The sequence below is a fragment of the Odocoileus virginianus genome, chromosome 17 (assembly GCF_023699985.2).
Source record: "Odocoileus virginianus isolate 20LAN1187 ecotype Illinois chromosome 17, Ovbor_1.2, whole genome shotgun sequence".
Classification (NCBI taxonomy): Eukaryota; Metazoa; Chordata; class Mammalia; order Artiodactyla; family Cervidae; genus Odocoileus; species Odocoileus virginianus.
In genome coordinates, this window is record NC_069690.1 from 34,565,378 (window position 1) to 34,581,770 (window position 16,393).

The window sequence follows — 16,393 nt, forward strand, 5'->3', positions numbered from 1 at the left end:
AATTCAGCACCTCCTGGATACCAGGCCAGTGTGCTCCGTGCTGTGAGGTTGGTCTGTTACATGGGCTCTGGAATCAGGGGGGAGGAGAGCGCACTTGGACTGAATGCTGCAGGAGCAGAAAATCCCTGCTTGGTCAGGAGCGCAGGCTGTCACCGGGGTCTGGCCAACCCCCAGGCATCTGCTTTGAGGAGAGTCAGAGATGGTGTATGTGGGACAGATAGGGTTCAGAAGAAGGGCTGGACAATCCCGAAGAACTGTCCCAGGAAGTGGAAAGATCATGGGCTTTGGAATCAGGCAGCTGGGTTCTAATTCCAGCCGTGTAAATTTGGGCAAGACACTGAACTTCCTGAGTTTTCAGTTTCATCCTTTGTGAAATGGGGCTAATGCCTGCTTGACTGTGTTCTTGGGAAGATTTCAACAGGAAACGTTGGATGTATCTGGATATGGATACAACCGGATATGGATGTGTCTGAATGTATATAGTGACTGGCACTCAGAACACCCTAAATTTATGTTCATTTTCTACAAAGTGAAGATGAGGCTGCTGCTGCTGGGGGCAAACACTGGGAGATAAGGCTTGCAAGCAGAAGGAACTTTTCCTTCTGTCTCTGAACTAGAAATCGATATGCTTAGCTGTTTTTTATTTCTTAGATCAAGCTACAGCTTGCCTTATCCTGCTTTAACTGCCCATCAAGGAAGCTCTGGTTTCACTGATTAAGAAAAAAGATCAAAATTGGTGTGGTTGGGAGGGATGGGGGAGTAGAGGGATGTTGTATGACAGTTAAAGGGCACAGAGTTTATTTTTAAGAGGTGATGAACATTTTTTCTGTTGACTTTGTTGATCAGTGCACACATCTGTGAATATACTAAAAACCATTGAAAGTAACACTTTAAATGGGTGAATTGGGTAGTATGTGAATTATAACTCAATAAAGCTATTTAAAAAAATTACTTCTTGCTGCACTAATCTGGAAACAATGTGAAAAAGAAATGTGTGTTGATATCTAATTATGTTAGATAACACCCTAATTGTGTTGATATCTCAAAGGGATCTTGTGAGGATTAAATGAAGTAGATAATGCATGCCAAAGTGCTCAGCACCGTCATTGACAAGGAGTAGGAGGTTTAAAGTGCTTTGGCCTCTTCCCTTCTCCATCCTGTAGCAGCTGCAAAGACAGCACAGCAGCAAGAGACCAGCCAGGGTAAACAGAGAAGCTCTTTATGCCAGATCACAAAGCAGACATGGGGCATGGGGGAGAAGGGCAGGGAGGAAGGATCTTCTCCCTTCGTCTATTCACAGGTTTAGATGTTGCTCCATCTGCTCCCGAAGTTTGAATTTCTGGATCTAGAGGAAAGTGAAAGAAGTGAGAATTAGGCAGGCTAGCTAGGGTGTCCAAGCCCTGCTGGTTTGCCTGGGACTGAGGAGTTTCTCAGGCTAAAGCCAGGAAAGTTGGGCAAACCAGCAGGAGCTGACAAACGTGTGACCCAACGGCCAGCCTCTCGGCAGACTCTGGCTCATCACTCAGGGAGGCTCAGGCAGGGCCACCCGACCTTCTGCACCTGGGCTCCAACTTCCCTGCCCCTCCCTGGTCTCTTTACATACCTTTCCTGAGACGGTGAGGGGGTAGTTTGTGACAAAAACGATGTACCGGGGAATCTTGAAGTGGGAGATCTGCAGGCCAGAGGGGGATTAAAGCATGAGGCTGGGCAGGGTCACAGTGGGCAGTGGGCTGATAGGCTGGCAGGCAGAGAGTATTAGAGAACTGAGCAACGTGGCGATGCTTGGGGTGAATTGAGGCTCCCACCTTCCCCTTGCAGAAAGCCTTGATCTCCTCTGCCGTGGTCTTCTCCCCTTTCTTGAGCCGAATGCAGGCACAGATTTCCTCCCCCATTCGGTCATCCTTCACTCCCACCACCTTCCAGGGTCAGAGACAGATATCAGACATCCCCATCTGTGTCCCCTGCTCTTGGGCTCTACCTGGGCTGGGTGCCTCACCTGCACTTCCTGAACCTGTGGGTGTGTTTGAAAGAAGTCCTCGAGCTCGGCGGGGTAGATATTCTCGCCGCCACGGATGATCATATCTTTAGAGCGGCCCACAATCTTGCAGAAGCCCTGCTCATCCATCGTGGCAATGTCTCTGTAAGGAAAGCCCAGGAGCTACCCCTGACCTCTGCCTCATCTGGCTGGCTTCACTCACTCACTCACTCACTCCCACACCCTTAGGAAACACCTACTCTATGTCTTACACTACTCTAGACTCTGGGGCATATGGCATGAACAAGACTTTACCTGGATCATACAGGAGGAACTATCTCATGTAGGAGGCAGACCAAACCAAGTAAACTCATACCTATAGCATATTTTCTCTGTCTCTCTCTCTAAACGTATCTATATATACACCTTTTGGGGCTGGCTTCTTACTATTCAGGTTTCAGCTCAAACATTTCCACCTGAGAGAAGCCTCCTCTGATCACCAAAGAGAAAAGAATCTCCCTTCTCCACCACAGCCACTCTCTCTCCTGTGACCCTATCTTATTAGCTGTGTTTATGAATGTCAGAAACGATCTTGACTGTATCTGTCTCCCTCCACCAGACATGTGGGAAGTGACGGCAGGATCCTGCCCATTGTGCTTTCCCCTGGACCACCAGTGTTTACAACAGTGCTTGCACATGGCGGGTGCATAATTAGAGTTTGTTGAATTAGATGAGACTGAATCTAGGCTCAGATTTTGCAGGCACTACCCCAGGAGTTCTCATCTGTACTGCATTTGGTCCTTCCAGGAGCCCTATTTGGAGAATATGATCATCCTCATTTTATGTACATTTTGGAAACTAAGTCTCCGAGATGTGAAGGGGCCATCTTGACAACTGGTTCTCCCAGTTCTAGTTCAGTGTTCCCATCTCAGCCTCAGGACCCCCAGCGTCCCCTTGGCGACCAACCACTCCACCCTGCCCTGCCTTCTCACCCCGTCCGGTACCACTTGTCCTGTCCAATTGCTTCCTCGGTCTTCCGGGGCTCACCCCAGTAGCCCAGCATGACGCAGTACCCTCGGATGCACAGCTCTCCAGGTGTGTTCAGCTCTGCCAGTGTCCCCGTCTCCGTGTTCACAATCTGGGCCTGGGACCAGGCAGCTTCAGGCTGGGGCCTCCCACCCTCTCATTTCAGGATGAGGGGGCCTCAGGAATGGGGAGAGCTTTCCCTTCCTTCCCCCTATAATGAAGCCCCTTGGCTCTGCCCATCCCCAAGGAATGGAGACGCAGGCTGAGTAGATCTGTCACCAGTTGGATACCTGAGCTGGGCATGAAAGAACAGTTGAGGCCCAAGTCAGGAGGTGCTGAGGAAACAGAGTGGGTGGGAGCTGCTCAGAGAAGGCGGCCAGAAGGGGGGCCAGGCCAGCTAAAGAATTATAAACTGTGCAGAAGGAAGGGAGTCTCCTCTTACTTCCCACTAAGCAGTAAATAAAGAAGCCAAAGAGGGTGGCAGAGCAGGGCCACGTGAACAGGAGAGGCAGCAGACAGGCAGAATCTGAAAGCCTGGTCGAGAAATGAGCCACTGCCAATGGGCAAGGAAAGCTTAGCCCTTGCGCCTCGTGTCTGCACCTGTGAAATGGAGAGACCTGCACCTGCCCTGTCTACCTTACAGGTGGGGCCTCTCAGTGAGTGACACATGGAAACACATGGGAGACACATGGGAACACGTCAGACTCATGGGAGGGACTGATGTCACTGCACACTCACTCCAGGGAGGAGAGAGGTAGGCCCCCGGGGAAGCACATTGGCAGTAATCCCAGAGGGGCAAGGTACAAGGCGGGAGGGGAAACCAGGTACCGGCTGGCATAAAGCACCAGCATTGGAGGCTGGGAATTTGAGTGAAAGGTACTCTGGGTCAGTCTTCAAGATGCAAGGGACTCCGAGAGGGAGAAGCTGTTTGGGAAACTGTTTATGCCAAGCACAAAGAGGAACTCTGCTGAAATGAGGTGGAGGGGGAGGGGAGGGCTATGGGAGAGAAAGAGCTATGTAGGAAAAATCTCTGTGCTCTGGCTCCTCTATGAGGCTGTTCTGGCTGCCCCAAAACAGACAGTGGGCTTGGCAAAAACACACCTCAGACAGGAAGGGAGGCTGCAGAGAAGTTCAGCTGGCAGCTGGCCACTGTTCCAGCTCTTCCCAGTTCAGGCTTCAGCCCACAGAGAAAGCCCCAGGCCAGGCCCAGGAAGACCTCGTGGCTGGGGGCTCTCAGTGTCTGGAGTGAGCTGTTTGGATCTCTAATTGAAAGCAATAAACATCGCAGGGGGTGCCCCCGGGTGAGTGGTGGGAGGGGGGTGTCCGGGGCCCACCTCTGTGTGAGGCATGACTCTGCCCACACTTTCTGCCTTCTGCTCCACACTGTCCTCAGTGAAGTTCATGAAGGTCACGGGGCTGTTCTCCGTGGTTCCATAAGCCACCTAGAGGGGCCAGAAGGGGTGTTTGGAACAGAGCCTGGGGAGCAGAAGGATGGGGGTGTTACCCTGAGGGAAGGACCTGGGGTGGGGAGTGGGTTGTGGGGGATGGAAGCAGTTGAACGGTGGGAAAAGAGTCATGTTTGGCAGAAGTCAGGGGTCAGGAGGGAGAGGCACTGGATAGATAGTCAGACTAGCTCAGTATAGCAGGGGGCCCAGGTCTGAAATGAAACTGAGAGCAGGGAAGCCATTGTCTTCCAGCCAGGCTCTCAGTCTTCCTGCTTCCTTGGAGCAACCACATGGTTTAGCCTGTGGCTCCCAGTTACCAACATCTCAGCTTCCCGACCCCATCCCCAGGCTGTCTTAACACCCCCTTCCCGATTTCAGGCCACAGCATCCCCTGCCCCTTCTTTCCAAGCTGAAGAATCCATAAATTTGATGAGAAAGCCAGCCTGCCTTGGCCCAGCCAGGAGCTACACAGATACCAGCCACCTACCCCTACCCTGCCCCATCCACTCAAAACCTAGGATAAATGCCTGGTCTTGGGGTAGGGTGCCCCCCCTTCAAGTTCTGGAGAGTTTCCTGTAAATTTGTTTTGCTCAAAATAAAAATACAGCTAAAGCAAGGGTTTAAAAAGCCAGTGGCACACACCCCAGCCCCCCTTCTAGTGGTTGGAACATCCTGAGCAACAGAAAACCAGCAGTCAGCCTTGGAGGAATACCACAAGACAGTGTTCTGGCCCAAGTATGACCCCCATCCAGAGGCAACGGCTGAAAGGGGCTTAGGAGACGGGAGGCCTCCGCACCTGAGCTCTGGATGAAGAGAGAGGGGCTGGCTAGGTTCCTTCCAGCCAGCAAAGACAACAGACCTTTGTTCTTCCTTCAGCCCTACCATACCCTCAATTTCCTCTGTGTTAGTGGGCACGAATCAGGCATAGCTGGGGTCTGGCAAGACCTGGGGTCTGGTTCGTCCTCTCACCCCCCAACACAGACAAGAACTCCTACCAGTCAGCCCAGAGCTTGCTTTGGGGCCAGACCTGTGACTCTGCCTGCCCACAGGAACCCAGACGCCGTGGCTGACAAGTAGACACACAGAGACCCAGTTGGCTGGGGTAGGGCTGCTCACAGGACCTGTTGTCGTGAAGCCTGAGCTGTCGGGACCCAGCCCTCTCTCCCACCCTTACCGTCCTGGGGGCCACTGCCCAGGTGTGGCTTCTGCCTCCTGGGGCCACTGCCCAGGTGTGGCTTCTGCCAAGTACACCTTGGCGCCACTCTGGCTACCACCCTGAGAGAACCACCCCCCACCAAGGGTCCTGACCACTGCGGGGTGGGGTGGGTATGACGAGATGTGGACATTCTAGGGAGATTAAGGAGGGGGGAAGACAGCGCGACTGTGCCTGTGGTCTTTAGGTGTTTGCCGAGGGCCTGTGGGTCATCCCCTCGCCCCCACTTCCCACTTTTCTGGCTGCCTTCAGTCGTGGCAAAGGGACACAGCGGGTGCAGGGGGCAGAAAGCCAGCCTGAGGCTGGGAGAGAGAGGCCAGGGCCAGTCGAGGGCGGGGAGGAGCTCCACCTCTTGAGAGCAGCTGGAGCGGGGAGCCCGACGCCAGGGTGGCTCTCACGCTCCGCAGGCGCCGCACAAGAGCCCCATTAAAGCGCCGCCGGCCTGCCACCGCGGCGAGACTCGCGTCCGGCTGTCCGGCCCTGCTTCCTCCCGCACTGGGTCCAGGGCACACGGCCGAGGGCGTCTGGGGGGAGGCGTAGAGGCTCAGACTTGAGCAAACAAATAAGTTCAGGGACTGCCCCTCTCCCCAACTCCGGAGTAAACTCCGGGTCCCGGACACACCCATGCCCTCCCTCCAAGGCGGAGAGGAGGTGGGGTGGGGAGGGAGCAGGGTCCGAGGGCAGGGAGACAGGGGCCCGAGGTTCGGGGCCAATGCGGCCCCCCGCAGAGTCCCCAGGGTGGGAGGGCCCTTCCCCGTCGAGAGCAGGGGCGCAGCTCTGGGCGGGAGGGAGTTAACCCGGTGGCCTCTGGCTCCACGTAGAAGCTGGCTCTGGCTGCCGGCTGCGGTCAGGGCCACCGTATAAATAGGGCGGGAGACCGAGCGCCGAGGACTTGCCGCTGCCCCCTGCCTCGGCCCCAGACGTCCCGGCCATGGCCCGCCCGATGCTCCTGTTCAGCCTCAGCCTGGGCCTCCTGGCCAGCCTGCTGCCTGCGCTGGCCGCCTGCCCCCAGAACTGCCACTGCCACAGCGACCTGCAGCATGTCATCTGTGACAAGGTGGGGCTGCAGAAGATCCCCAAGGTGTCAGAGAAGACCAAGCTGCTTAACCTACAGCGCAACAACTTCCCTGTGCTGGCGGCCAACTCATTTCGGGCCATGCCCAACCTCGTGTCGCTGCACCTGCAGCACTGTCAGATCCGTGAGGTGGCTGCTGGCGCCTTCCGAGGCCTCAAGCAGCTCATCTACCTGTACCTGTCCCATAACGACATCCGCGTGCTGCGTGCTGGTGCCTTTGACGACCTGACCGAGCTCACCTACCTCTACCTGGACCACAATAAGGTGACGGAGCTGCCCCGGGGGCTGCTCTCCCCTCTGGTCAACCTTTTCATCCTGCAGCTCAACAACAACAAGATCCGAGAGCTGCGCTCAGGTGCCTTCCAGGGCGCCAAGGACCTGCGCTGGCTCTACCTGTCGGAAAACTCACTCAGTTCCCTGCAGCCCGGTGCTCTGGACGACGTGGAAAACCTCGCCAAGTTCTACCTGGACAGGAACCAGCTATCCAGCTACCCCTCAGCTGCTCTGAGCAAGCTGAGGGTGGTGGAGGAGCTGAAGCTGTCCCACAATCCCCTGAAAAGCATTCCCGACAACGCCTTCCAGTCCTTCGGCAGATACCTGGAGACGCTCTGGCTGGACAACACCAACCTGGAGAAGGTGAGCTCCTGGTTGCGGGGCTGTGCTCTGGCTCCTTTTTCACTGCCAGGAGGCCCAGGGGTCCAGGGCCACAGCTGGGCACCATCCCCTCTTCTCTAAGATTGCCTCTTCCTATGGCTGTCTCCAGGGTGTGGAGCTCTGTTCTCATCTTAATCGCTGCTGCTGCTAAGTCGCTTCAGTCCTGTCCAACTCTGTGCGACCCCATAGATGGCAGCCCACCAGGCTCCCCTGTCCTTGGGATTCTCCAGCAAGAACATTGGAGTGGGCTGCCATTTCCTTCTTCAATGCATGCATGCATGCTAAGTCGCTTCAGTCTTCTTATCACATCCCCACCCCAAAAATCCTGCCCTGCTGTCCCTGTCCCTAGTCTCAGCCACTGCCCTCCTAGGAGTCCTACTTATAAACAGAGCTAGGCTGTCCTGGCCCCACCAATGGCCCCTAGCAGGCATATCCAGGGCCCTCAACGCCCCTGCTGTGCGCAGAAGCCACCTCATCCTGTTGAGCCTTCCACCCCTCCTCTGCTGTTTTTTTCCTGCCTCCAGTAAACCTACCACCCCATAAAGGGAGGTTTGTTTATTGAGAAGCCTTCCAGAGGAGCTGGGCAAATCAGGCCCACAAAGAGACCCTGTTCCTGGTGGGGAGTGTGCATGAGTGCTGAGGTGGAGTGGGGGGCTGGGGAGTGAGTAGGGAGCACAGAACTGAGGAAGACCTCCTCCATGCCTCCCAGAGGCCCCGGTGGATCCCCCACCCCACCCCCAGTCCACACACATACATTCCACGGCATTCTCAGGTCCATTGCAGCTGAGTGGGGACCATGGATCAAGGGCCTGCCCCAGGCTGCAGGCATGGCACCCATGGGCTCCATGAAGGGGAAAAGGCAAGAGCCACTCACTGTTGTCAACCTTCGGCACAAGGTCCCTAGGTGTCACCCCACAGGAAAGATTGGCCACGCCTCACTGTGCCCAGACCACTCACTGCCCTTTGTACACCCTGGTCACCAGACCCATCTCCTGATGTTGTCTTCCCTCAGGACTTGGTCTCCTTTGATGGCCAGTGCCTGGCCAGGTGCTGCTGCCTTGGGTCAGGGTGGAATCCCTCTTTGGGACTAGAAAATTGCTCTGGCACAGGGGCTTCACCAGGAGGTTTGGGCAGGGAACAGGGTAAAGTGGGGAGATGGTCATCAGAGCAGTCTGATTACCAAGGAGGTTCACACCGTTCCCTGGGCCACAGGCACAGAGATAAGGGCAGAATCATACCTGGATGGCAACCAGCCTTCATCTGGGTGGACAGAGCCTGCCCGAGCCTGCCCTTCTTCAGCCCCAAGCAGTCCCCAGCTGAAGTCAGCGTCCCCTGTGGCCCATTATTGCCAGCGTGGCCTTTCAGTGGGAAGTAGAGCGGGGAAGCTGGGGCTCATTTGGGGCAGGCGAGGCCAGGCAGGAACCGTGACGTCTGGGACAAGATGTGGGCACCAATAGAATGTTTCCTCTGGAGCCAGCCAGCCTGGCCCAAGACTCCACCAAGGTGGCTCCACAAATAGTGCCTGGCAGGCAGTGAGGGAGCAGTGAGGACAAAGCTGGGGGACATACAGGACCCTGGGGCCTGTGGGGAGCCTGGGCCCACTGCCCATCCCACCAAACACTGACCAGCTTCACTCTGTGCCAGCTTGGGTTGCTGGGGCCAAACTCTGGCTGCCTCCCCAGTCCCAGTGTTTGCACAGGGGGCACGGTGCCAGGGGAAGAGGAGCTCGATGTGGCCTTGCAGCTACTGTTGACTCCCTAGTGCCAACCTGAGCAAGGGACTTAAGCTTGCCCCGCAATCTACACATTGGAAATAACACTACCTAGCTCAACAGACCGTTGTATGGATTAGATCATCTGAGAAAACCTAGTCATGCTGTGAACCTGCTCAAGGTGCCACTGCTTGCATTCAGGGACAGACCCTGCCCCTTGGGAGCATAGAGCTGGGAGAGGCCAGACACTAGGAACTGGGGTGCTCACTCATGCCCACTCTGCTCCCTAGTTTTCCGACGGTGCCTTCCTGGGTGTGACCACGCTGAAACATGTCCATCTGGAGAACAACCGCCTGAACCAGCTGCCCTCCAACTTCCCCTTTGACAGCCTGGAGACCCTCACCCTCACCAACAACCCCTGGAAGTGTACCTGCCAGCTCCGGGGCCTTCGGAGGTGAGAGGACCCCAGTAGTACCCCTAGAAGCCATCCTCATGTGATGGAGTGGAGACATACTGGCCCTGCACTAAGACATCCTAGGCATATGTCCTAGATTTGCTTCCTAAGAGGTGTGGGACGCTGGGCATTTCCCCATTTGTAAAATGAAGATGACCGTTCCAGGCTACCCCAAAGCAAAGTCAACCTGACCCCATGGTTCACTGTCCTTACCTCCAACACTCTTACATCTCTTCCCCAACCCCAGCAACTCTCTGTCTTTCCAGGTGGCTGGAAGCTAAGACCTCTCGCCCTGACGCCACTTGTGCATCACCCGCCAAGTTCAGGGGCCAGCACATTCGTGACACGGATGCCTTCCGCGGCTGCAAGTTCCCCACTAAGAGGTCCAAGAAAGCTGGCCGCCATTAAACAGGTGGGGTCTGGTGGGCATGGCCCCCATTCTCTCTCTGGAGATTCTGGAATTGAGGAGGGTGTCCCAAGATACTTCCATTTTTACAGGGAAAAGAGGGGAGGACTGGGGCTCCCTCCTTTAAGGGGGAAAATGATACTGCCTAGGACTCCCACCATTCTCTCCAAACATCATCTAGATTGTTGGCGTCCTGACACCAGTCCTTGCCTCACCACAGGTCCTGACCCAGCCAGTCCTGGTGACTGGCCTCTGCCTTCTGCCGGAGAAACTACTGATCCTCTCACCTCTGACTCCCATCTTCTCCCAACACCCTCTGCTGATATAGATCTGTCCACACCTAGACATGTCCTGGCAGGGCACCTGGGCACTCCAGCACAAACCCAGCTCCACTTAATGCTGAGAGCTCCAGCAAGCCTGGCCTCATGGCCACAGCTCCTCTCAGAGAAGCTGTTGCTAAGACCCCCAAGTCCTTTAGGACTAGAACAGGGTGACCATCAGGATGGCCACCATTCCAGAATCCTCCTCTCAATTTCCCTTTCCCTGTCATTTGGAAACAAACATCAGATCCTTGCCCCACCCCTTGCTTCTAGGAAGGGTCTGAAGCCCCTACCCTCAACTCCACCAGCCCCCACCTGCCAGGACACTGGTGCTTTGCTACACACTCTCCCATGCTGCATTTCTTCCCCAGATATCTATAAATATAAATTTATGTATGTATAATATTTACTTCCCTGTCACCTATCTCCATGACTTGAGAGCTGTTGATGAGGTCAGACTGCAGTTTCTCACATCTGCTTTCTAGAATGAGGGCCAGCCAAAGGGTCTTCCTTAGAGACCCAGGCTGGACTCCTCGCCACATCCAGCAATCTGTTCTTGCCCAGCCCTGGCCTGCCCCCTACCCCAGCCCCTGCCTCTACTTACCACTAGCTCCTTCATGTTCAGCTTGTTGATGATGGCTCTGATCAGCTCTGGGGGTGCAGGAGACCCAGCAATCACACCTGAATCGGAGAGAGGGCTGACACAGCTCCCACCTTCTTCAGGTCCAGTGGACTCCCATTCACCTATGGCCCTTTTTAGGAAATAACATTCCCTTTGCTTCCCAACCCTGGACTTGTTTCTAGACCTGGCAGCTGTCCTTAGGCTGATGTCTAGGCAACTGGCCTTAGGCTGGTGTCTAGGGACACTGGGGATTTCCCTCCCTCCCACCCATGTTTAGTGGCCTTTTTGCCCTTAAATGAAAGATGGGGCACATATGTAGCTTGCTAGGCTAGTCCTGGCCTCACCACTCTTGGCCACATCCCACCTCCACGCATGGTTGAGATGTCGTAACTGGAGAAGTCTGGTTGGTTCAGAACGTCCACGAACATTGTGGGGGTCCCATACAGGAAGGAGCCTCTGTATAAGGGAGGTGCATCTCAAAATCAGGCTTGGAAGTAGAAGGGAGCTTCCTCCTCTCACCCACCGGACTCTAACCCTACAGTAAGGGCCAAGGCTGCAACTGTGGGGAATAAACAGAAGCTCCTTGGAGGGAGGGACTGGTCTCCTGAGAATCTCCCACTACCCCATCTCCATTTCTCTTGATTGGAGGGAGACAGCTTGGAAAGGAATCAGGGCCCAGGAGTGAGGAACAGGAGGATCTTATAGGCCCACAGATAGCTGCCCACTGATGCCCACCTTTCTCTGCTGATGGCCTCCAGCGTCTTCTTGCCCTCAAAGACTGGAGAGCACAGGATGAGGGTGACACCGTGCATCAAGCTCACCATTGTGCCCCCCACAGAACCCAGGCAGTGGTACAGGGGGCTGGGCAGAACTACCCGCGACTCCTCTGGCGTCTGGAGATGGAAGCAGGAGCTGGGTCTACTGCAGGGCCAGAAGCCCAGCTCCTCTAGCCAGCAGGGGGAATCCAGCAAGCCCCCACCCCTGCAGGGTGCCAGGAAGCCCTTGCTGGGCCAGCACCCCCTCACCTTCTGGTGCAGTCTCAGGCGCTGTCCTATCATGTTGGCGTTGTTGACAATGTTGTAATGGGAGAGTGTGGCCCCCTTGGGGCTGCCAGTTGTCCCCTAACAAGACAAGAAGCTGATAGCTTGGCCTCTTTCATCCCATCTCCTTCCCACCCTGGGCCACGGCATGGAAGAGCACTGGACTGGGAGTCAGGAGATTGAGATTGTTACCCTAGATCCATTCATTCACTCAGTACATATTTATAGAGATTTGCCTTGTGCCTGCACGGTGCCAGGTGTTAGGATTCAGAAATGTGGCAGAGAAGGTCTGTTCTCAGGCCACTTATAAGATGGCTCAGAGGCTCACCAGCAGATGGCCTTTCTGGGCCTCAGTTTCCCCATCTGCCAAATGAGGGGCTCTGACCTGTGGTGGCTCAGCACATCTGCCCCTGTGCTGGGGACAAGAAGGCCAGGGGAGAGGGGCATGTAACAAGAACACTAGTTGCTGATGTCTTCCAGGGCAGAGGGGACAGCTAGGGCTGGCCCCAGGAGAAGAGTGCTCTCCTGATCTCTGCTGCCTCCTCGTTCTTGGGGGCAGGTCACAGGGCAGGCAGGGGTTAGCATGCCAGCCTGCGATCAGGACCTGGAGATCTCTGCCCTACCGAGGTGAACTGGATGTTGATGGGGTCATGGCAGGACAGGAACTGCTGGGTGTGCCGAAGCCGGGCCAGATTCTGCTCTTGACTGCCAGCTGCCACCACCTCATCCAGGAGCAGTGTCCCTGGCAGATGGGCATCCACCGAGATGACCGTGGTCAGATCCGGGAGCCTGGCGGTGAGGGGCATGATAAGAATCAGGGGCTGAGGGAGGGCCCACAGAGATGGGTAAGGAGAGAGGGAGCCAGGATACAGCATGATGTACCCCTCCCAACCCGGGACAACCCCCACCTCTGACTCTTCAAGGCCCCTGGCTGGGCCTTTTCCACCTCTGGACAGATCTGCTTCAGGATGTTGTAGTAATGCTGGGACTTGAATTGCTTGGGAAATACGATGGCTTTGCAGCCCACCTGTAGAAGCGGAGCCCCCCACCATGGTCAGCAGGAAGCCCCAGTCTAGAATGTGGTAGAGTCCTGACAGTTGCTCTCTCCCCCATACACTGCCACCAAAATACACACAGCCACCACCCCAACACACACACTAGCCTGTCTGACCAACCATCCCCTCCTCCCACCCACTGCCTAAAGAAGGACAGGCTCTGGGTGTCACCCTGTGCATGCCCCCCACCCCTCTCAGCCTTCTGTGACAACTGGAAGCCCCCTGTGCTAGGTACTAGCTGGCTTCTCCCACAACACCCAAGGAATGGGCCCACCTTCTTGAGGGCATACTCCAGCTCCATAGCCTGGTACGCTGGATTCACAGATACCTGGTGGAGACAGTGAGGGTACATCATGTGTCCTGGGCAGATGCTGTCCCATTTGCAGCCCCTCCACCCTCAGAGGCAGCACCCTATACCTTCAGGCTTCCTTGGCGGGCTTAAGGAGAAAGCACTAGCTGGTCTGAAACCAGCCAGGCACTGGTGTGATTCTGGGGCCAAGGGTCCAGGGAGCTCCCCTGAATGATGCCACCCCCTCCACATACCCAGCTGTGCCAGGTAATCCCCTCCTCACCAGAATGATGCCAGCCTGGGCTGTGGCCAGCTGCATGAGTACCCACGCATAGGAGTTGGGTCCCCACATGCCCAGCCGGTCACCCTTGCGGAGGCCGATACTCAAGAGCCCAGAAGCAGCTTTATCCACCTGGAGTAAAGAGAAGGGGAACAGAGGGGTGAGATGCAGGTGAGCAGAAAGGAGCCCATGACTCTGACTTTAACCTTTGGCCCAAGAGTTCACATCAGAACCACTTGGGAATGAGGCACAGGCAGATACGCAGGCCTTAGATCTGGAGGGGGACTTGGGAACATGCATAATTAACCAGTGTCCCAGGAACGACTGATGCAGGAGGCACCTGAGCCACCTCTGCCTCAGCCCTGCCTTCTTCTCCTGACATTCCTTGGATGCTCTCAGGCAGCCCCAGTACCCTGCCCCATAGCCAGGCACCACCCTTGCAGCTCCACCAAGCTTGGCAGCTGGGGGCCAGCACCTGCCCACTTTGAAGGTTCAAAGTCAGAACCCACCTCCTCCTTGAGTTGGGCAAAGGTCAACCTGATGTTTTCGTGGTGGACAACCAAGGCCTCCTGGTCTGGGATCCTCTGTGCTGTGGCATCCAGGCACCGCCCCACCGTCTGGTTACTAAGGCGCAATCCGATGTGGCCCTGGACGTAGCTGAAGCCTCCAACGGGCAAGGGGACGTTGTTATCCAGCTCTCCAGAACTGTGGGAAGAGGGACTATGGGTTCAACTGCACCAAGCTAGGCCTCCCTGGAACCAAAGGCTGGCACAACGTGCTAGGAAGCAGGTTGCATACAACGTGTGCAGGAAACTCCAGAAACTGTCTGATCTGCCCCATCCCCAGGGACCCATTTAACTTAGGAGCTACTTCGCCCTTGGGAAATCAAAACCTGGAGGCTGAATCTCTGTCCCTAATCAGGGAGAAGATTCTTCTCCCCAGCCTACTCCTCAGCTTCCATTCAGTGCCAAGGGTCTGGAGCCTTGGCATCCAAACCCTGGAAAGGGACGCTAAGGTCAATCATGCTGAGAGGTAGCCTGGGAGGACTGGGAATGGCCTCATTCTAGACACTGCTTCCTCCTGGTAAAAAGACCCCTGGGTATCTGTCAAAACCCACAGAATAATCTAACACAAGGACTAAACCCTGATGTAAACCCGGACCACAGTCAACAATAATGTACCATGAGTGCATGGGTGCTAAGTGGCTTCAGTCTAGTCTGCTTCTTTGTGACCCTATGAACTGTAGCCCGCCAGTCTCCTCTGTCCGTGAGATTCTCCAGGCAACAATACTGGAGTCAGTTGTTGTGCCCTCCCTCCATGGGATCTTCCTGGCCCAGGGATTGAACCTGTGTCTCTTACACTGGTGGGCAGGTTCTTTATCACTAGCGCCACCTGGGAAGCCAATAACATACCATACTAGTTCACTAATTGTACCGTACTAATGCAGATGTTAATATCAGAGAAACAGTGCCAGGGATGGGGTCGGTGGTGGGCATAACGAACTCTATGTATGATCTACTCAGTTATTCTGTAACTAAAACTATTATGAATTATTAAAACAATTAATTTTTTTTTAAAGGTCCCCAGAAGTCTAAGTATCATAGGCTTAGGCCTGCTTATGCCCATTTGCCAGACCTGGGTGACAGGTGCTGGGCTCCCATCCAGGCCCAGAGAAGTATATGACGGCTTTCAGACCCTGTTCTCATCCGAGAGGGCATGCTCCAGATCCAGGCTTTCCAGACCACCACCCCAGGGTGGTGTGGGCCCTGGGGACCCTTCCTGATGATTCAGTCCTACAGTTGCTGAGCTGAAAAGGCCAATTCTAGCTGTCACTGATTGGCTGCTTCTGGCTTATAGGGGAGAATTTCTGGACAGAATAAAGTATGCAGGGCAGAGGGGAGCAAAACTGGGTTTCCCTATAAATGAGAGAGACCTCGTGTCACAGGAGGGTACATCCTGGTGCAGGCTGATGGGTAGGTTGTCCTGACTTTAGTAAAGATGAGTCACACACTGGAGAGCGAGTGAGCACAGGGCTGGAGTTGGGGGCCTGAGGTCTCATCCCACTGGCTGGGTGGGAGATTGTCACAAACACCTTCGGTGTCCGTTGACATGTGTCCTCAACACATTTCTAGTTTCACTGATAGGGCAGTTTCTTGTGGTTCTGTCCCCAGGGACCCCCTCAAGTTTCTCCTTCTGTGGCTGGGCAGTTCTGGGAGGCATCAAGCCTGGGGTGGGGTGGGGGGTGGCAGTAAGATCCTGGTTGCCCACACACGCCCCAAACTGACTTCTTGTCTCCTCTCCACACTCCCTCACTCCTACTTCCCAGGATCACAAATAAACCACCTGCATCCAAGTATTTGTTCTCAAGAAAATCCAAGTTAAGATACCTGTGCCTTCTCCTCTCTGGGCCTCAGCGCCCCCACCTATAAAGTCCAAGGACTTGGATCAGTAGTTATCCTCAAAGGGATGCTATCTAGATCACCTCCCTGGGCAATCTTCTCAAAGACGTAGTGGGCCACTAAGCCAGGTGTTTTCCTCAGGTGTGCTAGGGCAGAAAACAGCCAGAAGCCACAGGCCTCTGAAGCCCTGCCAGCCCCCACATTCTACCATTCAGGTTGACAGACCTAAAGAACTACTGAGGTAGTTCCTCATAGTCACCATGACACCCCTTAAAAGAGACTCTGTACCCAAATCCTTCCCTCACAGGCATAATGTGGAGGGCACCCATTTTTGCCCACTGGGAAACAGATGTGCTCGTCTCCTGGGCTTGCCAAAGTGACGGGTGTAAGAGCAAGCATGTAGAGAAAACCTGCTTAGGAAGAAAGTCA

At 55.1% G+C, this 16,393-nt stretch overlaps 2 protein-coding genes across 3 annotated transcripts in view; one reads left to right on the forward strand and one right to left on the reverse strand.

The window, feature by feature from the left end:
- Positions 1–1,198: 1,198 nt before the first annotated feature.
- ACSF2 (acyl-CoA synthetase family member 2) overlaps positions 1,199–16,393 on the reverse strand; it is a 31,013-nt gene continuing 15,818 nt past the window's right edge. Inside the window, exons 2-16 of the mRNA XM_020914012.2 lie at positions 14,075–14,270; positions 13,569–13,697; positions 13,271–13,324; positions 12,850–12,968; positions 12,565–12,730; positions 11,927–12,022; positions 11,637–11,794; positions 11,266–11,357; positions 10,884–10,960; positions 4,336–4,443; positions 2,968–3,119; positions 1,997–2,138; positions 1,806–1,916; positions 1,604–1,672; positions 1,199–1,345 (exon numbers count right to left, since the gene is read on the reverse strand). Of these exons, the coding sequence (XP_020769671.1) occupies positions 1,295–1,345; positions 1,604–1,672; positions 1,806–1,916; positions 1,997–2,138; positions 2,968–3,119; positions 4,336–4,443; positions 10,884–10,960; positions 11,266–11,357; positions 11,637–11,794; positions 11,927–12,022; positions 12,565–12,730; positions 12,850–12,968; positions 13,271–13,324; positions 13,569–13,697; positions 14,075–14,270 (1,720 nt within the window). The 3' untranslated portion in view covers positions 1,199–1,294. The remainder of the gene's footprint in view (positions 1,346–1,603; positions 1,673–1,805; positions 1,917–1,996; positions 2,139–2,967; positions 3,120–4,335; positions 4,444–10,883; positions 10,961–11,265; positions 11,358–11,636; positions 11,795–11,926; positions 12,023–12,564; positions 12,731–12,849; positions 12,969–13,270; positions 13,325–13,568; positions 13,698–14,074; positions 14,271–16,393) is intronic.
- The window catches only part of CHAD (chondroadherin), a 35,713-nt gene continuing 25,863 nt past the window's right edge, over positions 6,544–16,393 (forward strand). The window contains exons 1-4 of one of the 2 annotated variants that reach the window (XM_020914015.2): positions 6,545–7,370; positions 9,390–9,553; positions 9,820–9,965; positions 10,180–15,919. In XM_020914015.2, coding sequence (XP_020769674.1) covers positions 6,591–7,370; positions 9,390–9,553; positions 9,820–9,961 — 1,086 coding nt within the window. In that variant the 5' untranslated portion in view covers positions 6,545–6,590 and the 3' untranslated portion in view covers positions 9,962–9,965; positions 10,180–15,919. Of the gene's footprint in view, positions 7,371–9,389; positions 9,554–9,819; positions 9,966–10,179; positions 15,920–16,393 lie in introns of those variants that run through there. The other variant, XM_070479307.1, reaches the window with a different exon arrangement.